This window comes from Cynocephalus volans, chromosome 14, assembly GCF_027409185.1.
Source record: "Cynocephalus volans isolate mCynVol1 chromosome 14, mCynVol1.pri, whole genome shotgun sequence".
In the NCBI taxonomy this organism is placed as follows: Eukaryota; Metazoa; Chordata; class Mammalia; order Dermoptera; family Cynocephalidae; genus Cynocephalus; species Cynocephalus volans.
The window spans coordinates 31103054-31130404 of record NC_084473.1 but is presented as its reverse complement, the minus strand read 5'-3'; the positions used below and the strand labels follow the sequence as shown (position 1 = coordinate 31130404).

General features: G+C 36.3%; 1 protein-coding gene across 2 annotated transcripts in view; it reads right to left on the bottom strand.

The window, feature by feature from the left end:
• Positions 1-27351, bottom strand: part of TTC27 (tetratricopeptide repeat domain 27) — a 187133-nt gene that overhangs the window by 16451 nt on the left and 143331 nt on the right. For both annotated transcript variants that reach the window (XM_063078276.1, XM_063078275.1), the window contains exons 14-16: positions 23533-23631; positions 13625-13677; positions 10571-10736 (exon numbers count right to left, since the gene is read on the bottom strand). In XM_063078276.1, the coding sequence (XP_062934346.1) occupies positions 10571-10736; positions 13625-13677; positions 23533-23631 (318 nt within the window). The remainder of the gene's footprint in view (positions 1-10570; positions 10737-13624; positions 13678-23532; positions 23632-27351) is intronic.

Here is a 27351-nt window from a genome sequence, read left to right as displayed (position 1 = left end):
GACAAATGGCTTTTTTCACCATGGCTATTTCTACATCTGAATACCTAAGAGTTCTCTACCAGGTACTAAAGATCATTTGACCTCAGCAAGTCACTTGTTATCTAGTTGTTATGTTTTCAGTAATACTTCCCTAAAATATCTAAATATGGAAATTAAGCTAACAGCCATTACACCCAACATCTTTAGAGCACCTTATGCTTCTCAAAACGGTTTGCTGATGAGTAATATTTTGCCTAACAGGAACAGTTCTTAGTGCGCCTGTGTGTGGACTGCTCCTGTCTGTGGGAGGGAAGTCTCAAGAATACAAATGCCACCCTTGATTGTTTCTAAAAATACTGAACTGTTATAGTAATTAATTTCAAATTCATTGAAATATTCATGCTAGATGAAATACTACTGAACAAAAGAAAGTTTGTTTTATATTCTAAAATTGAGGAACGAAGGGAGAATTACAGGAAAAAAAGATATTAAAAAATAACCGGCCATGAATTTAAATAAACCTAATAATTTTCTCTAGAAAATAACTAAATTTTCACTTACGTTCAGAATGATATAAGTTAAATACTGTGTTAAAACAAGTAGAGCATTAGAAATTTTAAATGGGAATCAGAACACAATTTTGCTAAGGTTGAAAATTTCCTATGATTAGAGAGATGAGAAGCTATGAATATGACCACTAAAATATGTTTGAAAAATCCATTTCAGATAAAAGTTAAATCAAAGTATCTCAATTCATGCTGGAAGAGGTTTTTTTTAAAGATTTTTTTTTCTTTTTCTGAAAAATTCTCAAATGCATCTCCATGCATTTTGGATCCTTTTATTCTTTCTTAGGAAAGGCTCCTGAAAGATTTCTAAGCAAGTATTCTTACAATTTCAATGAATTTGATTTGGTATACAATATGCCAAATCAGCAACTGAAAGTTTTATCTTTAGAATCAACTGACTATACTCAGGTTATTTTTGCCAGCACTATCTCCATTGGTATCTATTGCTGTGACTACCAGCAGATTATTCTAAATGTCAGCTCTCTCACCTAACATTTACAGACTCTCAAATACAGCCATATTTTATAAATATTAGCAAGATTTTTTTTCATCCTGAGAAAGAGTGAGACTTCTAATCTGGGGGTAGGGTGGGGAAAAAAAGGAAATTTAAGTAAAATTCTCCAATACCTTTTCGGCAATTGTAATAGCAAGAGACAGGAACAATCTAGGCTGAGCCTATTTTATTCTAAATCATCATCTTCAGTAAAGCAACTGTTTTATTTTTTTCTTACTTTTCTCCTGGGATACATGCCTCTCAGGTATGAGTTAGCTAGAAGATTTGGCATATTTGATACACCTAAGTCAATTAAAATCAGCACTATCTTGATGACTTTATAACTCTTTATGGTGTAGTAGTAACAGCTTTTCAAAACAATGTTTGATAGTTATTTTGTCTGATATCCTTAGTTTCCTTAAAACAAAGGGGGAAGAGACATACATACATTCCAGAGTCAGACGTAGCTTACAACAATACAAACCTATCCCACAAAGCTGTGATAAAAATTAAATGAGCTAATACACATACAGTGCTTAGAATCACATCTGACACACAGCAAGCCCTCAATAAATATTAGTTATTGTTACTTTACCATGTCCCACATTGATCTGCTTTATGTGCCTTGGGAAGCAGGGCAGAATAAGTGAGAGATAAAATACCAAAGCCTCCTTCGTTTGATGCTTACATACCATAACCCACACAAGTTCATCTCTTACATGGGGAGAGGTACCTAGACCTAGCTATTTGGGTTCTTTACATAAAACCGAGTTCTATTGGTGCCACGCATGAAATGTTAATCAGGATTTTCTCAGGATTCAGAAAGCCAATATGGTGAGCCAATTGTTACTAATCCCTGGTAGATATGAAGGATTACTTTTGGTTAAAGCATAAATTTATAGAGGAAATCCCACTCACATCAGAAAGAAAAGCAGGGAGTTTCAAGATGGCGGCGGCTGCGGCGGCTGGCGCGGAGTAGCTGAGGTGGAAAAGGTGGCCACTGGGCCTCAGGCAGCCGGGAAACTTGTGGACCTTCCTCTGGCCATCTCTTAAGGGAGGACTGCTGCTGCTGGCCGGTCGTGGGGGCTCAACGCCACTTTGCCCCCGGCAGGAGAGGCTGCCTCATTTACAGGCAACAGCTTTGAAGTGTGGAGCAGGAAAAGAACTGATTCTTAGCTGCAAAAGCGAGTCTTGAAACAGGGAACACGGCGCCAGGGCTGCTGTGGATGCAGCCAGGATCCCGGAGGCTGGGGCCGCACTGAAGGCGGCCAGCTGCCCTATTCAGGATTCGAGGTTTCAGGCCGGCATTAAAGAAGATTCCTGGGAGCGCCCGAGCGGCGCCGCGACTGAACAGCCCGAGGCGGCAGCGCCGAGAACACGGAAGGCAACAAACCAGAGACAGAGCGAGCGCCCGACCTGGCACAGCACTGTGAGTGATCCCTGGCACAGCTCTGTTCGGGGGGTGGATGCCCACGCGGCTCCCGCCTGCACCACCAGGCCACTCACTGCCCCAGTGCTGCCTCCATTTTCCCAGGTGCGGGCAGCTCCGCCCTGCTCGGCCATCACTGAGCCCATTTGCTTGGCCTGGCGCGGGGCTTTCCGGACCCTGCGGGCCGGCCTCCTCTCCCACTCCCTCCGTGGTTCTCTAGCGGGGCTGGGGGTGTGGGGCGTCCCGACCAGTGTTGGGAGGGCTAGGAAGTACAGGCGGGCCGACTGTCACTCCACCACACCCTGGACTCTGCCCCGGTAAACTTCCTGTTACTGGGAGGCAGATACCATCTCTGCGACCACCAGTTTGGAAAAAAGCCTAACGAATTTCTGGTTGGGAATAGTGTGGTAGGAGAGTTCCCAGGTCCGCTTGAACCTGCCGGAGAGCAGGCTGCAGGCGGGCACTAGACTCGGTTTATACCGGGGGGGATACAAAGGTGAACAAGACCCGAGAAAGATCTATACAGTGCTACAAAGGCACCCAGAGAGACCGGTTGTCTGTGCCTAGCAGAAACCTGGTAGACTTCCTGGGCGAGGCGGTGCTGAGCAGGGTCTTGAAGGCCCAGCTGATAGACGAGGGGTGCAGAAGACACACCCCAGCCCAGCACAGTGTGCACAGAGGGGGGAGACGTGCGGCCAGGGAGGCGGAGACTCGACAGAAACCACACACCCGGTGGGGTCGCCACTGCACGATCTAACAGCCTGGGCCAGAGCACACGGAACGGGGAGAAGTCCTGTACAGAAAGTGAAAGCTCAACAGAGATCACACACCCTGTGGTACGTGATCCACCAGCCCAGCAGAGTACAAGCTGACCAGAAAGGTGGATCCCCGGAGAAGCCCAAGACCCGAGGCAACCACACACACAAGACACTAGAGGCCAACTGAGCAGTCACGGCGGGAGCCATACCAAATTGGCAACCACAGCAACATCCTAGTTAGTCATTAGTCTCAAACCGGTGGACTGTGAAACCCCCTGCCACAATGAATAAACACCAAAAAAAAGACACCAGAAATACAAAAAATCAAGAAAGTACACCACCAAAAGTTAATAAATCTCATACTCTAGATCCTATAGAACAAGAAGCCCTTGAAATAACTGACAAGGAATTTCGAGTGATAATTCTAAGGAAACTGAATGAGATACAAGAAAACCCAGCTAGACATCATGATGAAATGAGGAAAAGTATACAGGATCTGAAAGAGGAAATATACAAGGAAATCAATGTCCTGAAAAAAAATGTAGCAGAACTTGCTGAACTGAAGAAGTTATTCAGCGAAATAAAAAACACAACGGAGAGTTTAACCAGCAGGCTTGTCGAAGTTGAAGAGAGAACCTCTGAACTTGAAGATGGGCTGTTTGAAATAACACAAGCAGACAAAAAGAAAGAAAAAAGAATCAAGGACATGGAAGAAAATCTGAGAGAGATATCAGACAACCTCAAGCGCTCAAATATCCGAGTCATGGGTATTCCAGAAGGGGAGGAAAATGGAGATTCCATTGAAAACATATTCAACAAAATAGTGGCAGAAAACTTCCCAGGTATAGGAAAAATCACAGATCTTCAGATCCAGGAAGCTCAACGATCTCCAAACGTATTCAACCCAAAAAGGCCTTCTCCAAGACATGTCATAGTCAAATTGGCAAAACTCAGAGACAAAGAGAGAATCTTAAAAGCTGCAAGAGAGAAGCGTCAAATCACCTATAAGGGAGCCCCAATCAGGTTAACATCAGACTTTTCATCACAAACCCTAAAAGCTAGAAAGGAATGGGATGATATTTTCAAAATACTAAAAGACAAAGATTGCCAGCCAAGAATACTCTACCCTGCAAGGCTATCCTTCCGAAATGAGGGGCAAATAGTATATTTCTCAGACAAACAAAAACTGCGGGAGTTCACTACCACAAGACCACACTTACAAGAAATCCTCAAGGGAGTACTGGGTTTGGTTCCTGAAAAATAACTACCACTGCCATAAAAACCTAAGAAAAATCTAAACCCGCTAGTACAATAAAAATGGCATTCATGAAGAGAAAACAAGCTAACAAAAACACTATCTACAACCTAAGGAACCAACAAACAAAGAAACCAAACAGTAAATCAGAAAGCAAGGAACAAAAGACACCTAAGACAACCAAACAACCAATAAAATGCTAGGAATAAATCAACACCTTTCAATAACAACTCTTAATGTTAAAGGCTTAAATTCCCCAATTAAAAGACACAGACTGGCTGACTGGATCAAAAAGCAGGACCCAACTATATGCTGCCTACAAGAGACCCACCTCACCCATAAAGATTCACACAGACTAAGAGTGAAAGGATGGAAAAAGATTTACCATGCAAACAGAAAAGAAAAATGAGCTGGAGTGGCTATTCTTATATCTGACAAAATAGACTTTAAACTAAAAACCATAAAAAGAGACAATGAGGGACACTACTTAATGATAAAAGGACTGATCCATCAAGAAGACATAACAATCATAAATATGTACGCACCCAATGTTGGAGCAGCCAGATTTATAAAACAAACTCTATTAGACCTAAAGAAGGAAATAGACACTAATACCATAATAGCAGGGGACCTGAACACTCCACTGTCAATATTAGACAGATCATCTAGGCAAAGAATCAGTAGAGAAACACAAGATCTAAACAAGACTCTAGACCAATTGGAATTGGCAGATATCTACAGAACATTCCACCCAACAACCTCAGAATATTCATTCTTCTCATCAGCACATGGATCATTCTCCAGGATAGATCACATATTAGGTCACAAATCAAGTCTCAATAAATTCAAAAAAATTGGAATTATTCCATGTATCTTCTCAGACCACAATGGATTAAAACTAGAAATTAATAACAAACAAAACTCTGGAAACTATACAAACACATGGAAATTAAACAGCATTCTACTTAATGACATATGGGTCCAAGAAGAAATCAAGCAGGAAATCAAAAAGTTTATTGAAACTAATGAAAACAATGATACATCATACCAAAACCTGTGGGATACTGCAAAAGCAGTATTGAGGGGAAAATTTATTGCATTAAATGCTCACTTCAGAAGAATGGAAAGATGGCAAGTGAACAACCTAACACTTCACCTTAAAGAACTAGTAAAACAAGAACAATCCAATCCTAAAGTTAGCAGACGGAAAGAAATCATTAAGATCAGAGCAGAACTGAATGAAATTGAAAACCAAAAAACAATTCAAAAGATCAACGAATCAAAAAGTTGGTTTTTTGAAAAGATAAATAAAATTGACAAACCATTAGCATGGCTAACAAAAAAAAGAAGAGAGAAGACTCAAATAACAAAAATTAGAAATGAAAAAGGCGATATTACAACTGATTCATCTGAAATACAAGGAATCATTCGAGACTACTACAAACAACTATACGCCAACAAATTTGAAAATCTGGAGGAAATGGATAAATTTCTGGACACACACAAGCTCCCAAAACTGAACCGTGAAGACGTAGAAAATTTGAACAGACCAATAACAATAAAGGAGATTGAAGCTGTTATCAGAAGGCTCCCAACAAAGAAAAGCCCAGGACCAGATGGATTCACAGCAGAATTTTACCAAACATTCAAAGAGGAATTGACACCGATTCTTTACAAACTATTCCAAAAGATTGAAACAGACGCAAATCTCCCAAACTCATTCTATGAAGCAAACATCACCCTGATACCAAAACCAGGTAAAGATATAACCAAAAAAGAAAACTACAGGCCGATATCCTTGATGAATATAGATGCAAAAATCCTCACTAAAATACTAGCAAACAGAATACAGCAACACATACGAAAAATTATTCATCACGATCAAGTGGGATTCATCCCAGGGATGCAAGGTTGGTTCAACATACGCAAATCAATAAATGTGATACACCATATTAATAAACTCAAACACAAGGACCATATGATCATCTCTATAGATGCTGAAAAAGCATTTGATAAAGTTCAGCACTCATTCATGACAAAGACCCTCTATAAGTTAGGTATAGAGGGAAAGTATCTCAACATAATTAAAGCCATATATGACAAACCCACTGCCAATATCATCCTGAATGGGGAAAAGCTGAAAGCTTTTCCTTTAAGAACAGGCACTAGACAAGGATGCCCACTCTCACCACTCCTATTCAACATAGTGTTGGAAGTACTAGCCAGAGCAATCAGAGAAGAGAAGGAAACAAAGGGCATCCAGATTGGAAAAGATGAAGTCAAACTGTCCCTGTTTACAGATGACATGATCCTATATATCGAACAGCCTAAAACCTCTACAAAAAAACTGCTGGAATTGATAAATGATTTCAGCACAGTAGCAGGATACAAAATCAACACACAGAAATCAGTAGCATTTCTTTTCTCCAATAGTCAACATGCAGAACGAGAAATCAAGAAAGCCTGCCCATTTACAATAGCCACCAAAAAAATAAAATACTTAGGAATTGAGTTAACCAAGGAGGTGAAAAATCTCTATAATGAGAACTACAAACCACTGCTGAGAGAAATTAGAGAGGATACAAGAAGATGGAAAGATATCCCATGCTCTTGGATTGGAAGAATCAACATAGTGAAAATGTCCATACTACCCAAAGTGATATACAAATTCAATGCAATCCCCATCAAAATTCCAAAGACATTTTTCTCAGAAATGGAAAAAACTATTCAGACATTTATATGGAACAATAAAAGACCACAAATAGCCAAAGCAATGCTCAGCAAAAAAAATAAAGCTGGAGGCATAACACTACCTGACTTTAAGCTATACTACAAAGCTATAATAACCAAAACAGTATGGTACTGGCATAAAAACAGACACACTGACCAATGGAATAGAATAGAGAATCCAGAAACCAACCCACACACTTACTGCCATCTGATCTTTGACAAAGGCACCAAACCTATTCACTGGGGAAGGGACTGCCTCTTCAGCAAGTGGTGCTGGGATAACTGGATATCGATATGCAGGAGAATGAAACTAGATCCATACCTCTCACCGTATACTAAAATCAACTCAAAATGGATTAAGGATTTAAATATACACCCTGAGACAATAAAACTTCTTAAAGAAAACATAGGAGAAACACTTCAGGAAATAGGACTGGGCACAGACTTCATGAATACGACCCCAAAAGCACAGGCAACCAAAGGAAAAATAAACAAATGGGATTATATCAAACTAAAAAGCTTCTGCACAGCAAAAGAAACAATTAAAAGAGTTAAAAGACAACCAACAGAGTGGGAGAAAATATTTGCAAAATATACATCTGACAAAGGATTAATATCCAGAATATATAAGGAACTCAAACAACTTTACAAGAAGAAAACAAGCAACCCAATTAAAAAATGGGCAAAAGAGCTAAGTAGGCATTTCTCTAAGGAAGATATCCAAATGGCCAACAGACATATGAAAAAATGCTCAACATCACTCAGCATCCGGGAAATGCAAATCAAAACCACATTGAGATACCATCTAACCCCAGTTAGGATGGCTAAAATCCAAAAGACTATGAACGATAAATGCTGGCAAGGCTGCGGAGAAAAAGGAACTCTCATACATTGTTGGTGGGACTGCAAAATGGTGCAGCCTCTATGGAAAATGGTATGGAGGTTCCTTAAACAATTGCAAATAGATCTACCATACGACCCAGCCATCCCACTGTTGGGAATATACCCAGAGGAATGGAAATCATCAAGTCGAAGGTATACCTGTTCCCCAATGTTCATCGCAGCACTCTTTACAATAGCCAAGAGTTGGAACCAGCCCAAATGCCCATCATCAGATGAGTGGATACGGAAAATGTGGTACATCTACACAATGGAATACTACTCAGCTACAAAATCGAATGAAATGCTGCCATTTGCAACAACATGGGTGGACCTTGAGAGAATTATATTAAGTGAAACAAGTCAGGCACAGAAAGAGAAATACCACATGTTCTCACTTATTGGAGGGAGCTAAAAATTAATATATAAATTCACACACACACATACACACACACACACACAAACGGGGGGGGGAAGAAGATATAACAACCACAATTATTTGAAGTTGATACAACAAGCAAACAGAAAGGACATTGTTGGGGGGGAGGGGGGGAGGGAGAAGGGAGGGAGGTTTTGGTGATGGGGAGCAATAATCAGCTACAATGTATATTGACAAAATAAAATTAAAAATAAATAAATAAATAAATAAATAAATAAATAAAAGAAAGAAAGAAAAGCAGATCAGTTAGAAAATGGAGGTACATGACAGAAGATTAATGGGATCAGACTGACCAAGGAAGCCAATTCTAAGCCAATTAAGGAAGAGATGACACAGTCAAGCAACCAGCAGCAATACCGTAGGGTAGGGAAGCAGACTGACAGCTTGGAGAATCCCCCTGTCTAGATTTACCAGGAAGGAGGGGAGCGTCACACTCCTTTCTGATATGGTGTGTAAGCTTATTATTCAGCATAGCCCTAGAGGACTCCTCTAAGGTCCCTTTGTGTTCTAACAGTCTGTGATTCTAAAGAATGCTAGAATTGAGTCAGCAGTGATATCTAAATGAGGAGTGTTGGATTTGAGTGTTTCGTGTACATTTTATAAATGCAAATGAAAACAACAGAATTTATCTCAAGAGTAAAATGGAATATACTGCCAATGTAAAATTATTTACATTCTTCCTGAGATTTTAGAAACAGGTTTCAGAAAACTTTCTTAGTAAAGAAGGATCTTAAAAATCACAGTTGAAGTAAACAAAAGATAAGCACAATCCTCAGTGGTTGGCAACATACTGAGATCTGTTCTGAGTCTCATCAGTACCCTTTGTCGAGGAGCTAAGTGTAGAAGAGAAATAACTGTCTCAATGGAGAATTTCAGCTGCACGAACAGGCCAAGTACTAGACTGCCGGGGACTATGCTAATAGATTTACTAGAGCTCCTGTCCTCTCTAGGATGTAAAACCGCTGTGCCTCTACTCATGTTTTAAGTGATCTCTTACACTGTAAAATCCAAGTCCCTTCTTTCTATGATGGATACTCGATGTACAATATTTAGAAAGTACAAAAAAAAAGAAAAAGAAAAGTAATTGAAGGGGTCAACTTGCTCCTGCAAGTGGGTATATGGTTTTACCTGAAGCCATAGATCTTTCAAGTGGATTGCCTAGAACCTGAACCTTAAAATAACTTGGTCAATGATATGGCTGGGTTTGCAAGACCATGTATACAAATCAAGGACTGAGGCTATAAGAGAGGGCCCAGATAAGTTAAATTTTAGAGCAACTGGGGGACAGATAATAAGTCATAATACTAGCAAGCTAGTATCACATATTAGGTTATTTCGTGGTTTTTTTTTTTCATAATTCCAAATTCATCCTTTTAAAAGCATATGTTGATTATTGAAAATAAAATATTAAATTTTCTAGCTTTCTGACTTCATAGCACATAACCTCCTGCATACCCTATCTTTGCACACTGTCTTCAATCACAATTAAACCCAAAAGGTCTTGCTTATGTAATTCTATTGGATGACAAATGCAATAGCTTCAAATCTCCTGTATTTTCTGAAAAATAACTTCATTTCACTATCTCATTAAACATTGCAAAGAAAATGTTAGCCATCATTTCCATATTTTCATACTATCTGAAAGCTTGCAGTAAATACTTGTTAAATGAGCAAATAAATGAGTATGGGATTTACTCCAGTGATTACAAATCTAGAATACCCAAAGTAGTAAGTAAAAGAAACAGCGTTCTATTTAGTTTCTGCAAATTGACTGTGTATATGTAAACCACATATCAGATTTTCATAACCGTAATATTCAGTCACAGTAATATTCAGTTTATGATTGTACAAACACATTTAACATTGGAATGCCAGAATTAATATGTAACTAAGGACATTTCATTAGAGAAAAAAACATTCTTTTCATATATTACATGTATTTAACAAAATATTCCTGTGCACATGCAAGGAAACAACTTATATTGTATAATCAAGGATTAATATCAAACACAAACTGAAAGAACAAAATACGAATATTCTACCTGAACATCTTTGTATTTGTCTCGTAAGTCCAAGAGCCGGTGATAAGCTTTAATGGCTTCTGAAAATTCCCCAACATCAGTGCTGGTGAGAATGTAGTTTTCCCAGATTTGCCAGTGTTCATAGTTACACTTGAGAGCTTCTTGTAATGTTCGAAAAGCTTTTACTCTATCGAAAGTCAAATTTTAAAAACAGCAATAATGAATTCTTTTTATTAGGATAAACCACAGCTAAATGTGGACTGTCGGTCCTTCATCGTTCATGTTAATAAATAGAGGTCCAAACAACCCAAAACCACCTCAAATTTCCCTACAAAATTCAAGGACACATCCTGTGGTATGTATAGCATACATACAGACATACTCCTTCCCTAATCTATTTACTAGTGACAAGAATATTATTTTATAACTGAATGAATCTGAAGAAGTATTTCCTTTCTTTCTTGAAAGACATTTGATAGACATTCTAGAGTAAACGAGTGCAGAAAATGGCAGGATGTTAAATATCAAAAAGATAATAGCCAAACATTTTCCAGAACTGAAAAAAAATCTAATTTTATGATCATATTGTGTGATATTGCAGAACATAAAGATATTCCTAAAGCATACAAAGGAATGACAATTAGAGAACAGCAGATCACCGAGATTAAAGAAGACAATAGAAAACTACTTTTGAAGTGCTCAGTGAAAAAAACTGTCAGCCTAAAATTTTACAACAAACTAAATTTACCACTCAAGAGTAAATGCAAAATCAAACATTTTCAGTTAATACAAAGACTAAGAAAGTTTCTACTGATTCTAACTAAAAGAACTACTAATGGATCCCTTCTTGAAAAATAAAAAGGAACTCAAAAGAAAGAAAGAAAACACTTTTTCAAATTCAGCCATAAATCTATTGGATTTTTTTCTTGTTTTCCTCTTTACTCCACTCCACCACCACCACCTCCTATGTACCAGCAACTCCTTTCAACAGTGGTCAACTGAGACTACCCACTTCCCTTATCCACAGGGAGCTGAAGGTGAAGTTATCCTATTTGAAAAGAACTCAACAATCAGCAATCAACACCAGGAAGGTTATCCTTTTTCCTATATATCCTCCCATCCTCTAATCACAATTTCCTGGCCTCAAAACTTTCACAATGTGTTCTTTTTTCCTTCCTGCTAAGTATAGCTTCTTTATAAGGAGCTTAATTTCAGGATTCACTTATCAAACCCACTATGTTAGAGATCCTGCACTATGAAAGTTATATACTAAGATGGGAAATTTTCCCAAGGGGAATCAGATGAAATAGTGGAAGCAGCACTTTAGTGAAGAACCTTGTGACAACAAAGGGATAAACAAGATAGTCAAGAATTAGCTGGAGCAGTAGCAAAGAAAGGAGAGAATAAAGGAATGGTTTATTGCCGACATTACAACCCCACTTTTACACAAAAACCTATTTGTGGAGCTGCAGGAAGGCAAGAAAGTAACAGAGAGGTTGAGGAACAATATGCAAGAATCTTTAAGAAAGCAACCAGATTTCCTGAGACTACTGGACTGGAAGACAAGGTAGAGTATCAAGAGCCTCACTATATACAAAATTGTCTGGGTTACTAGAAAAACTCAGAGATCATTCTGCAACTATGACAGGGATTTCCCCTGCCCGTTGCCTTAAACGAAAAAGGTCTCCAGTGAGTTATAACACAATCAATTGCAATCAAGAACATAATATTATTTTCTGAAGAGAATGGTAGAACAAACAGAATTTTATTTATGTGGATTGTTATCCCAGAGCACAGGAAGCATTTCATGATCTTAACAAAACATGGACTTAATGATGTCTTCAGAACTTTCTCATGACTCCACAAAGAAAAATTGTTTGAAAACAGGGCTAAATAAAAATGGAAATATATCCATCCTCTAGTTAATTCATTAAAACTCTGGCAACAGCAGTCCTTGTCTCTTCCCTTTCCTAGCCAACCAATAAGCCCAGATGGTTGTCCCCTTTGTAAACCGTTTGGCATCTGCCCCTTCTTTTTCCATTCTAGTTATCTCATGCCTAGGTTGTTACAACAGCTGTCTCCTAACTGGTTTCCCAGCCTCCAGTTTCCTCTCTAGTCTGTCTCACACACTGCCAGGAGATAAATTTTCCTAAAAAGTTTCTTCTTCATGAAATTATCCCACCCAAATCTCTGACTTCCTGTTACTAACAGGATAGCCTCAACTTGCTATCGGATAATCAGAACACATACTGACTGCAATCTGACCCCAATCTACCTTTCTAACTGTATCTCTCACTATTGATCCTGCATTACTCTACAGCAGACTATTACTTCCTGTCTCCTCATATGCTGCATTCATTCCAGTCACTCTGCATTTGGTGACATCATCTCCTTTGCCCAAAAGGCTTTCTCCTGCCCCTCTACCCATTCTTCAAATTTGAGCTTCAGTCTAATTCTCTCAGAAGTGTTTCTGAGCTGGGATCATACATCTCTCTTCCGAGATCCTCACAAGACTAAATGAGTGTCTCGCACTAACAAGTGCTCAAATATCACCTACTATTATTATAGCCCTCTTTGTAGTGCCATTTGATATTTACCACATATAGCTTATATTGTTAATCATTTTTTAAAATAACATGGCATAATATTTTGTTTTTTAAGCCTATATTCCCTGAAGACATTGGTTCATACTTATTTACATTTCTCAATAATGTCTGGTATACAACAAGCAATCAATAAAAATCTATTAATGAAGCTGACTGATTAAAGCAGGCTTGCTTTTATCATGTAATAAAATTTAGAGTGCAAAATTTCAGTATCAAAGATTTCAAGTAATGTTTCTTATTTTACTGTATATTCATAGTTTCAAGAAATAAATTGCACCTTTAAAATTCAAAGGGCTATATTATATATTAAGTCATTCTAACTCACAGACATGGGTGGGAAAGGGAAAAAGATCAAGAGAAAGGCACAGTGTTGCAATGTTCAGTTGGATGAAATGTTTAGTTCAATGAATGAAAATCGCATTCATTTATTTTAGAAGCAAAATTCTTCATAGTTTTCTTATGTACTTACTTTTGTTTTAATCGGATATAGGAAGTTGATAAATTGTTCCAAGCCTCAGCATTCTGAAATGATAGAGAACCCAGTTACAGATTATTCTCATTTAGGTAAAATAATTGCTAAAACCCAAAATACAACACATCCTCCCAGCCTAATGTATTCTCTATAGAATCACAATTTTCAATAAAGTATGTTTAAAGGTATGTGACAAAATTAAAGTAAACTTAATTTTTATAATTTAGAAAAAAATTCAAAAAAGAGTCAACCAAATCATATAACTATAATAGCACTGATTTGGAATTCAGTTTTTATTTAAAAATTTAGATTTACAAAATATTTGGATAATTTACAACATAACTTATATAACATAGAGATTAATTACAAATCCAAGGCAATGCAGAATATTGTTTTTCTTGTCTTAAAAGGCTTTGCTATTTTACCATCATCCTTCTTCATCAGACAGACAAATAAAAGACTGAGAATCTGTTCTCCAGAGTTACTACTTACTAAGTATTTCATCAAACATATTTCTTTACCTATTCCTCTACGCAATAACAAAAATAAGTTAAAGGCTTTATATAAATGTTGATTCTAACAAAAACTATATGAATTTTTTGCTCCTCTTTGTTCCACTTTTTATAAAATATGGAGTATATAGTTCTCAAGTTCCATACATATGATTCAAAAATTAAGTGGCACCGGAATTTTACTTCCAGACATGGCAAAGTTAGTACCAGACTAGCCCTCTCACCATAAAAAGCTACAAGCTGGACAAAATAAAGAAAAGAACTGCTTTTGAGAAGTTGGACAACAGGCAGTACAAGAGTGTGATCCTTGAAAAGAGAAAAAACTGAGGTCTCAACAATCAACCTACCCTTCAAGTCTAGATGCACTTTCAGGGCCACAGCACAGACAGGTAGAAACTAAACAAAGCACAGCCAGTCTTACTGAGATGAGGAAAAAGAAATCAGAGTTCAGGGATGAAAAGGTGGCTGGAATTTGCAGGGTAAAATACAAGGAAAGAGAGATCTGTGCAGAGAATAAGCTCTAGAAATCTCAATAAGCATCCCCTTGAGTCATGGGCTAAATACTAAGCTGTACACGTGCAGGTAAAACTTCCTGAGACCTGGCAGGGAACAACTACCAGACAGCTGAGCTGAATGGAGATTTTGGAGGTCGCACAACACTGTTATTCAAGTTCCAACCAACAAGAATGGAGAGTTCTTGTTGATCACCCATGGCATTAATTTCAATCCTAGAAAGGTTATATCTTAAAAGAAAGGTTATTATAACCCTAGAAAATAAGGAAAACTACAGACCCACCATAACAAAGCTTAAAATCAAGCTGATCCAAAAGTAAATTAGCTGAATGCCAAAATAAAACTCAACCTTCCTTAAGGGAAGACAACAAAAATCCAGAAACTCAACAACATAGCATCTACAATGTGTAGAATACAATAAAAAATTGGAAGACATGCAAAGAAGCAGGGAAATTTCACCTATAACCAAAAAATAAATAAATAAATCACTTAATAGAAACAGGCCCAGAAATGAAAAAAGATGTTAGAATAAGCATACAAGTACCTCGAAGCAGTTATTATAGACATGATCAAAGATCTGAAGGAAAAAATGAACATAATGAGGGAATGACTGGGGAATCTCAGTAGGGACATGAAAACCACTGAAAGAACAAACAAAAATTCTTGAACTAAAAAATACATTAACTGAAATAAGTTAATTTATAAGTTTAACAGCAGATTGGACATTGCAGAAGAAAATAAAATCTCTGAACTTGAAGACACAGCAATACAAACTAGACAAACTGAAGTACAGAAAAAATAAGAAAAATGAATAGAACTTCAAGGATCTGTTGGACAATGTAAGTAGTATAATATACTTAAAATTAGGGTACCAGAAAGTAAGGAGAAAGAGAATAAAGCAGTGTAAGCCAATAGATCCAAAAAGGTAATAAAGCCCCAAGAAGGATATGTACAAAGAAAACCACACCAAGACACAAAATAATTAAATCATTAAAAATCAAAGATTAAAAAAAAGGGAAACTTTAAAAGCTGATAAACTAAAAAGACATAATACATACAAGGAAAAAAAAAAGTATCCAAAGGATACAAAACCAATATACAAAAATCAATTTCTTTATTTTACCAATGAACAACTGGGAAATAAAATTAAAAGGACAAAAACATTTACAATAGCGTCAAAAACATGATCAAGCAATTTCACTTTTAGGTTTTTATCCAAGAGAAATAAAACTCTGTCCACGCAAAGATTTGTTCATAGTAGATTTATTCACAATAGCCAAAAAGTAGAAATAACCCTACTATCTATCAACAGGACAAGGTATAAACAAATTGTGTACATTCATATGATGCAATACTATACCACAATAAAAAATAAATTGCTGTTACAATTATCAACATGGATGAAAATCTGAAATATATATCAGGTGAAAAGAAGCCAGAAAAAAATGAGTTCATAGTCATTATAAACTCATGACTCCATTTATGTGAAGATATAGAACAGGCAAAGCTAATGCATAGAGAGAAAAAAAATTAAGAACAGTGGTTGTTAAGGAACACAGGGTAAGGGAGTTTATAGTTATTGATGGAGCGTAGGACACAAAGGAGCTTTCTGGGATGGCTTGTGTGTCCTACATCTTGAAAGGAGTGTGAGTTAAAGAACAGAATGCATTTGTCAAAACTGATCAAATTGTACATTTGAAATTTGTGTGCAGTTTTCAAATTATATTGCACTTAAAAAAAAAGAAAAGGAAAAAGAAGTGGTTGGCACTGGGATTCCATTTCAAATATTTAGACAATTTGGTCTGCATTGGAGATGAAAACTGGATTACAAAAACCAGGAGTCCATTAAGTAAACACCTAGGAATAACATAGTCTTCATCATTTTCCTTAGACCCAAAGAAGAACTTTAGTAATTTAAACATTTATGAAAGCTGGTTAACTGTAGTACTTTTAAGTGTACCTTGAAAAGACTAAATATGATGATTAAGGAAGTTGGAGAGCTGAAAATGAAGTGTGAATGGTCTCTAACATGTTAAACAAAAATCTACCCTCATAACTTTTACTTTTTGTTTATACTTTCCAATGGAAGTATTTTTGCCAGAATACTGATAATAACACTCTAAGGAACAAAAAAATAAACAGAGCAGAAATTCATGAAATAAAGAATTAAAAAATAGAGAAAATTAATAAAACCAAAAGTTGATTCTTTGAAAGAATCAGAAAAATTACTAAACTTTTAACTAGACTGATCAAGCAGAAAAGAAAGAAGACTAAAATTACTAAAATCAGGAATGAAAGAGTGGACATTACTACCAACCTTACAGAAATAAAAAGAATTATAAGAGACTACGATGAGTAATTGTATGCCAGTGAATTACATAACCTACTTGAAATGGACAAATTCCTGAAAAGATGCAAACTACCAAAGCTGACTCTTTAAAAAAAGAAAATCTAGGTAGAACTGTAATAATGAGAAAATTTCACACAAAGAAAAACCCCAGGACCAGAAGGCTTCATTGGTGAATTTTACAAAATGTTAAATTAACACTAATCTTTCACAAACTCTTACAAAAAATAGAAGAACACTTTCTAACTTATTCTATAAAGCCAGTATTACCCTGATACCAAAACCAGACAAACATATCACAAAAAAGAAAACCACAGACCAATATCCCTTATGAAATACAGATGCAAAAGTCCCCAACAAAGCATTAGCAAACCAAATCTAGCAGCATATTAAAAGGATTATATACATGACCAAGTGGGATTTATCCCAGGAATGCAAGGTTGGTTCAACATCCAAAAATCAATCAATGTAATATACTTTATTAAGAATGGGAGGATCTACATATTCATCTTAACAGACACAGAGAAAGCATTTGACAAAATCCAACAGCCTTTTATGACAAAAATACTCAATAAATTAGGAATAGAAAGGAACTTTCCCAACCTGATAAAGGGTATCTACAAAAATCTACAGCTAATACCATTCTTTATGGTGAAAAACTGAAAGCTTTTCTGTAAAGATCAGGACCAATACAGGAATGCCTACTTTTGCCACTTGTATACAACATTGTACTGGAAGGTCTAGCCAGGGCATTAGGGCAAGAAAAAGAAAAGACACCTGGATTGGAAAGAAAGTAATCCTATCTCTATTTGCAGATAACATGATCTTTTGTATAGAAAACAACACAGAATCCCTAAAAAAACTCTTAGAACTAATAAATGAATTCAGCAAGGTTGCAAAATACAAGATTAATATAGAAAAATCAATTGTGTTTCAATACACAGTAGCAATGAACACTCCAAAAATAAAATTAACAAAAAAAAAGGGGGGGGTGGACTGGCCTATTAGCTCAGTTGGTTAGAAGATGGTGCTGATAACACCAAGGTTCAGTCTCTGTACTGCCCAACAACCAAAATCAAAAAACAAAACAAAAAAGAAACCAAAAAGAAAATTAAGAAAACAATTCCATTTACAATAGCTTAAAAAAACTGTAGTTTAATCAACAAAACAAAAAGCGTTTTTTTGAGAGGATAAACAAAATAGACAAGCCATTGGCCAGATTAACTAAAAAAAGAAGAGAAAAGACACAAACAACAACCAGATATGAAAAAAGAGACATTACAACCAATTCCACAGAAATACAAAGAATCATTAGAGACTATTATGAAAAGCTATATGTCAACAAATTTGAAAATCTGGAGGAAGGAAATGGATGAATTTCCACACACATACAAACTACCAAGACAGGACCAAGAAGAAGTACAAAACCCAAACAGACAAATAGTAAGTACTGATACTAACACAGTAATTAGCAGTCTCCAGCAAAGAAAAGTCCAGGACCAGATGGCTTCACTGCTGAACTCTACCAAACCTTTAAAGAAGAATTAACTATTGCTATTGTTAATAGTTAATCGTTAATTTTAATTAACTATTAACAATCCTTTTCAAACTATTCAAAAGAACTGAAATGGAGGCCATTCTCCCAAACTCATTCTATGAGGCCAGCTTCAGCCTGATACCAAAATCAGACAAAGACACAACAACAACAAAAAAAGAAAGCTACAGGCCAGTATCCTTGATGAACATAGATATAAAAATCCTTAACAAGATATCAGCAAACAGAATACAACAGCACATCAAAAGATTATACATCATTATCAAGTGGGATTCATCCCAGGGATGCAAGGATGGTTCAACATATGCAAATCAATAAATGTGATACTCCACATCAACAAAAGCAAGGACAAAAACCATATGATTATCTCTATAGATGCAGAAAAAGCAACAACATTAGCATCGCTTCATAATAAAGACCCTCAACAAATTAGGAATAGAAGCAAAGTATCTCAACACAGTAAAAATCATATACAGCAAACCAACCACCAACATCAACCTAAATGGGGAAAAACTGAAAGCTTTTCCTTTAAGAACAGGAAGAAGACAAGGACACCCACTTATACCACTCCTACTCAACACAGTATTGGAAGTATTTGCAGAGCAATCAGGGAAGAGAAAGAAATAAAGGGCACCCAAACTGGAAAAGACAAAGTCAAATTGTCACTGTCCGCAGATGACGTGATCCTATATATAGAAAACCCTATAACCTCTACCAAAAAACTCCTAGAACTAATAAACAAATTCAGTAAAGTTGCAAGATATAAAATCAATACACAAAAATCTGTACCATTCTTATACACCAACAATGAACAAGCAGAAAAAGAAATCAAGAAAGCAAGTACATTTACAATAGCTACCAAAAGAATAAAATACCTTAACTAAAGAGGTAAAAGATCTCTAGAATGAGAAACACAAAACTGCTGAAAGAAATTAAAGAGGACACCAAAAGATGGAAAGACACTTCATGTTCATAAATTGAAAGAATTAACATTGTGAAAATGTCCACACTACCCAAAGTGATCTACAGATTCAATGCAACCCCCATCAAAATACCAATGACATTCTTCACAGAAATAGAAAATGCAATCCTAAAATTAATATAGAACAACAAAAGACCATGAATAGCCAAAGCAATCCTGAGCAAAAAATAAATAAATAAAACTGGAGGCATTACACTACCTGACTTCAAACTATAAAGCTATAGTAACCAAAACAGCATGGTATTGGCATAAAAACAGGCACATGGACCAATAGTACAGAACAGAGAACCCAGAAATCAACCCACATACTTACAGCCAACTGATCTTCAACAAAGGCACCAAGAGCATACATGGGGGAAAGGACAGCCTCCTCAGTAAATGGAGTTGGGAAAACTGGATATCCATGTATTAAAGAATGAAACTAGACCTGTACCTCTCACCATATACCAAAATCAATTCAAAATGGATTAAACACTTAAGTATAAGACCTGAAACTATAAAACTCCTAGAAGAAAACACAGGGGAAACACTTTGGGATGTAGGACTGGGCAAAGACTTTATGAATAAGACCCCAAAAGCACAAGCAACAAAAGAAAAAATAAACAAATGCGATTATATCAAACTAAAAAGCTTTCACACAGCAAAGGAAACAATCAACAGAGTGAAAAGACAACCTACAGAATGGGAGAAAAGATTTGTAAACTACGCATCTGAGAAAGGATTAATATCCAGAATATACAAGGAACTAAAACAAATTCACAGTAAAAAGCCAAATAACCCAATTAAAAAATTGCATAAGAGCTGAATAGACGTTTTTCAAAGGAAGACATACAAATGGCCAATAGGTACATGAAATAATGCTCAACATCACTAGTCATAAAGGAAATACAAATCAAAACCACACTGAGATATCATCTCACCCCAGTTAGACTGGCTATTATTAAAAAGACAGAGAATAACAAATACTGGCGAGGATATAGAGAATGAAGAACCTTCCTACACTGTTGGTGGGACTGTAAATTTGGACAGCCATTATCGAAATAGTGTGGAGGTTTTTCAAACAACTACAGATAGAACTACTTATGATCCAGCAATCCCACAATCCCACTTCTGGGTGGAAATCATCATGTCAAAGGGATACCTGCACTCCCATATTTATCACAGGTCTATTTACAATAGTCAAGAGTTGGAACCAGTGTCAATGTCCATCCACAGATGACTGGATAAAGAAAATGTGGTATACACAGAGAATTATGTTAAATGAAATAAGCCAGCCAGGCAGGCAGGCAGGCAGGCAGGCAGGAAGGAAGGAAGGAAGACTGACCACAATAATACATTGAACTTTCAGAAGGAGAGAACAGACCTATAGCTACTAGAGGTGGGAAAGAGGGAGGGTGATGGGGGGTTAGGAAGAAATTGGGTAAGGGATATAAAGAATAATTATGATTTGTAATGATGAACATGCTAATAATATTGATTCGATCATCAAGAACTGTACACAAATATTGGTAGTCATCCCTGTACCCCATAAGTAGTATAATCAATTATGTTTCAATTAAAAATAAATTAAAAAACAAAGAATAAAATACTTGGAAATAACAAAAGAAGTATAAAACTTATACTCACAAAATTATAAAATATTGAAAGAAATTAAAGAAATCTAAATAAATGGAGACAGTCCAAGTTCATGGATTGAAAGACTTAATATTAAGATGGTAATACTCTTCATAATGATCTGCAGATTCAGTGTAATACCTATCAACATCCCAGCTGCCTTTTCGGCAGAAATTGACAAAGCTAAAATCCCATATGAAAATTCAAAGAACCATGAATAGCAAAAACAATCTCGAAAAAAACCAAGGTTGGAGTACTCACAGTTACCATTTTCAAAACTTACTACAAAGCTTCAGTAGAGAAAAGAGAGTGTATTGGCGTATGCACAGACACATAGTTGATGAAATGTATAGATGTGTCCTCAACTTACGATGGGGTCACATCCAATAAACCCATTGTTAAATTGAAATTATTGTAAGTGGAAAATGTGTTAAATACATCCAACCTACTAACCATCATAGCTTAACCTAACCCACTTTAAATGTCCTGAGAAGACTTACATTAGCCTACAGTTGGGCAAAATCATCTAACACAAAGCCTATTTTATAATAAAGTGTTGCATATCTCATATAAGAGTATTGCCTACATATCACTAGCGCAGGAAAATATAAAAATTCAAAATTATAGTACAGTTTCTACTGAATGTGCAGTGCTTTCACACCATTGTAAAGTCAAAAAATCATAAGTCAAACCATCATAAGGTGGGACCATCAGTCATTGATGGTCCATAAATAACCCCTGACATTTACATTCAATTGATTTTTGACCACAGCAACAAGACCATTCAATGGGGAAAGATAAGTCTTTTCAACAAATGGTTCTGGAACAACTGGAGGTCCACATGAAAAAGAATGAAGTTCGACCCCTTCCTTACACCGTACACAAAAAAATCAACTTAAAATGGTCCCTAGACTTAAATTAAGAGCTAAAACTATAAAACCCTTAGAAGAAAATACAGGGATAAATCTTCATGACCTTGGATTTGGCAATGGATTCTTAGATATCATATCACAAGTGTGAGCAACAAAAGAAAAAATAGACAAGCTGGTCCTCATCAAAATTAAAAATTTTTGTGCTTCAAGTACACTATCAATAAAATGAAAAAAGAACTTAAAGGAAGGGAGAAAATATTAGCAAATCATATATCTGATAAGGAACTTGTAGCTAGGATATATTAAAAAAACTTACAACTCAACAATAAAAAGACAGATAATCCAATTAAAATGGGCAAAGAATGTGAACAGGCATCTCCCCAAAGATGGTACACAAATGGTCAGTAAGCATGTGGAAAGATACTAACACCATTAGCCATTTAAGGAAATATAAATATAAACCATGATGAGATATCATATACCAGAATGGCTATAATCAAAAAGACATAATAACTAGTGCTGTCAAGGATGTTGAGAAATTGGAACCCTCACACATTGCTGGTGGAATATAAAATACTGCTATGGAAAACAGTTTGGCAGTTCCTCAGAATTTTGAATATAGAGCTACCATATGACCCAGCAATTCTACTACTACTTATATACCTGAGAGAAAAGAAAACATGTCCACCAAAAACTTATAAACGGATGTTGATAGTAGTAGTATTCATAACAGCCAAAGAGTGGGAACAATACAAATATCCATCAACTGATGAATGGATAAATAACAAGTGATATACACATACGATGGAATACTATTTCCTTGTAAAAAGGAATGAAGTACTGATACACACTACAATATGGATGAACCTTGAAAACATTAGTCTAAGTGAAAGAAGCCAGTCACAAAAGTCCACATATTGTCTGACTCCATTTATATGAAATGTCCAGAACAGGCAAATCTATAGAGACAGAATGCATATTACTGGTTGCCTAGGGCTGGGGGGCGAGTGTGGAGAAGAAGTGGGTAAGGGGTTTGAAGAGAAATGGAGAGCGACTGCTAATGAGGACAGGGATTTCTTTTGTTCTAAAGTTGATTGTAATGATGGTTGCACATCTCTGAATATACTAAAAAAATCACTGAATTGTACACTTTAAACAGGTGAATTATATGGTATGTGAATTATTATGTCAATAAAGCTGTTTAATATGAAGAGACTCAACACTAAAAGAATTTGAGTAATGCAATTAACATAGGCAGCACATGTTAGTGAATGACAAAATACACATGACATTTTGCTGTACACATCAGTAACGTATAAACTAAAAAAATTGTTTTATTAAAATTATTTCCTAAATGAAACCACAAATAACTTAGCTATTATGAAAAGAAACTTATTTCCAGATTTATCCTCCAACACACAAAAAAATTGCTGTTCTGAACTATACAGTACAATTAAGATAACTTAGAGAATATTAAAGAGCTGTGACAAGGAAAGAAGAACAAACTTACATCAGGTTCTAAAGTCACACAACGCTGAAACGCCTTTGCTGAACCTCCATAGTCTTCCAAGGCCAAATAGGCACAGCCTAGAGAAAACCACACCCCGAGCTGCAAAGATCAAAAGTGAAAGTTATTCAAACACATAGGTACATTTACATGATGTAATCTGAAAATTATTTCAGATACTGTCAACAAACACACTACAACACAGAATGCAGAGCAATATAATAAATGTTTGCCTTACCTTTAGTTTAAATGTAGGAAATTTATCAATGGAAATTAATTTTTCCATATATTTTTCAAAGCTAATATAGCACTGAAAGCATGTGCAATATCACTGCTTATCTTTTGCTGAGAAAGACCATACTTTGTGTTAGCCAAATTTTATAAATGAAATGGAGAGGACTGTTTATAAATCTTTATATTAGAGCCTGATATAAACCTGGGATTAACTGAACATTTTCACTGAGCATCTACTATATAGAATGTATACAAAGTATCAGCAGATTCACAACTGATGAATGTACTACCAATTTTAAAGGACAAATTTCCACTTTCCTTTTCAAATTAGACCGCAAGTACTACTACAGTTTAACCAAGAGCCAAACTGCCATAGCATACACCTGCTTAGGCATGCCTGAGAATAGTTTAGAAAAAGGAGGCTCAGAATCTGGATTACCAAACAGTCATTCAAAATGTAAAGCCTGAGTTAAGTCAATAAGAATTGTAAACATAGAGATGTAGATAACAGGTAGAACAGGAAGCAACTGTTCAAATTACAAAAGAATTCTTTATATCACAGGGTTTCCTTAAAATTCAATAGCCTCTATCACAAGGGGGATAAAACTGATAAAAATTCAATGAAATTAGTCAGAAATACAGCTACCATGAGTTAAGTCTGTTTTCCTTTCAAACATAGTAAAGCCAGCAGTAGATTAAAGTCTATTTTCTTACTGGCTTCCAGTACAAAGGCGGTGAGCCAGCCCATAGAGTTGGCTGAACACTTCAGAGTGGGAAAGGAAATGAGGTGCTCTGTTATGTATCCACAGCCTTCCATGGAGGCAGAGCAGGAGGCTGCCTGTACATCCCTCCTCCCTCAGCCATTCCCACAAAACTTGTTCCAGATGGCCAGCAAAGGCCAGAAAGTTCTTTAAGCAGATAAAGATTTTTAGGCCATAATTAGAGATAAGGTTTAGAAAGCAAACACATCCTTGGGCAATTTAACACTTTGCCATGAATTCATGAGCGGCTATAAATAACTGATCTCAGGAGCCTTTATGGAGAACAGATTTTGTTAGAGGAATAGGTAATGCCTGAAAAGGGGGTGGGGGTGTGCCTGGCAAGAGAAGGGAGAAGCAGAGGTGCTAGGTTGAAACTAAAAGTTAGAAGTTCACTTTTCTCAATCATGGGACTTCCAACAACTTAAAAATGAGCTCACTACTTTGCTTTCATCTGGTTATTTATAGGATCAATGAAAAGGACTTCAATGCACCAAACCACACTCACTGAACATGATATATTCAGAGAGGCCTAAAGTCTGATGCTACCTTATAAAATGTATAAAACAAGCTCTCTAACTTCCAACCAAGATGAAAGTTTCAAAATCTGTGTATCATATTTCATCAATTCTAAGGTACACTTTTCCCCTCCACGATTTAACATCTCTAAAATAGAGATGCATCTTAAAAACCAATAGTTCATCAGAGTTTTATGGGCAACATTTTTTTTTCTATACAAAGTGGTACTTAAAATAAAGGAGCCTCTAACAACTGACGGCTTCTTAGATACAATGAATTATGGTAGCAAGTTTACTTGAATGAGAATTTCATTCTGGGACTAAATCAAGAACAGTGAGAACTGCCCTGAAGGTTTGCAAAATGCATGTGCCCTGCTTGTGTTCTGCATCAGCAAAGAACAAATACTATTTCCATGTGTTGTTATAAAAACCACCAAGTGTAAATTCAAAATCTAAATAAAAAACTTTTAAATTTATTTTTTGGCATCTGGGTGGTACAGGGATTGAACCCTGGACCTTGGCGTTATCAGCACTGCACTCTAACCAACTGAGCTAACTGGCCAGCCTCAGAACTTTATTTTTCTATGTACCTGAGATTTATAAAGGTTGCAAATGTCCAAAATTAACAATTACCTTATAGCTCTAAAACAGGCTGGTGATGAGGTTACTATCGACCTTTAAGTTTTTAAAACCAGTTAAAGTTTTATAATCAGTGTCTTAAAATCAAGACGTATTTAATGAAAGATCAGACAAATAACTTAATTCAATATATTCTCCAGTAGACAAGACAAAAAAAGTATTATGGTTCTCTTTTCTTTTCAGTCTTGATTATATTTGCAATTGTTTTAATCATCTGCATTTGAAGGAAAATCCTAGGATCATTAACTGCTAGATTCCATCTATTGATAACATATAATTATGATGGGAGATGACCTTTGCACACACCCTGTTCTTTGAAATCATGCAATGTTTTTTGGGTTTTTTTTAGCGTTAGGATCTTGTAATTGCTTGTGGCTTGCTTCTCAATTAAGATCCTCAGAATTTGGGGGCCTAAGGAGAATATTTGGTGCTTCTTTTACTTTTTTTTAAAATTGTAAACTATTATTACCAATAATGACCAGCATCTTAGCTCAGTAAGATCATACTCTCAAGAACAGAACATAATAAAGGAAAAACAAAATCAAAAGAAGCTTCAAAAAACTCTCATATAATTCCTCAAAATAGAGTGGTATTGAGTACCACGATCTTTATCTTCTAGTCCAGTGCTACGCGGTAGACATATCATGCTAGCCTCATTACATTTTCTAGTAGCTACATTTAAAAAATTAAAAATAAATGGGTGAAAGTTATTTTAATAACATTTTAACTCTATATTTTCAAAATGTGATTCCTTTAACATGTTATTAATAAACAAAATTATTGAAATATTTTATATTAATTTTTTATATTAAGTCTTTGAAATCTTATGTGTATCCAACACTTACAACATATCTCTATTTTGTCTGGCCACATGTCAAGGTTCAATTGCCATGTGTGGCTAGTGGCTACCATATTGGACAGCACAGTTCTACACTATTTCTCTGAAACACTGGCATAGCCCCTGGAATATACTGCATCCTTCCCTTCTTTCTTTGATAAAATACTAGCTCCTAGGGCCGGCCGGTGGCTCACTTGGGAGAGTGTGATGCTGATAACGCCAAGGCCACGGGTTCAGATCCCTATATAGAGATGGCCAATTGCTCACTTGGGAGAGCCTGGTGCTGACAACACCAAGTCAAGGGTTAAGATCCCCTTACCGGTCATCTTTAATTAAAAAAAAAAAAAAAGAAAAGAAAAGAAAAAAACCTAGCTCCTCTGGCTGAGACCCTGCCTTCAGCTCCCACCTTTCACACACTACAGTCACTCCTGCTCCTTTCTTTACAGTAGCAACCAAAATAATCAGCACTTACTAAGCATCTACCATGTGTGCCAAGCACTGGTAGCATGAGCCTTAATATATTACCTCTTGTATTCCTCATGAAACCCTGCAAGGTAGTAGATATGACCGTCATTAGAAAGATGAGGAAGGGCCACAGAATCAGTCAGAGACAGAGGAGAGATGCCACTCAGTCAGTGTGACTCCAAAGCCCATGTCTTCTCCATTTGGGCACAATACCTCCCACTACACCATTTAGCCCACACAAGGCATGATTTATGGCAATAACATAATGGGTAAAGAGAAAGGGGAAAAAATAGTGCAGTTAACATGTGCTGGGAAGAACCAGGAGATCAATTTTTGAAGAACCAGAAGCATATCTCTTTTCCTTCCAAAG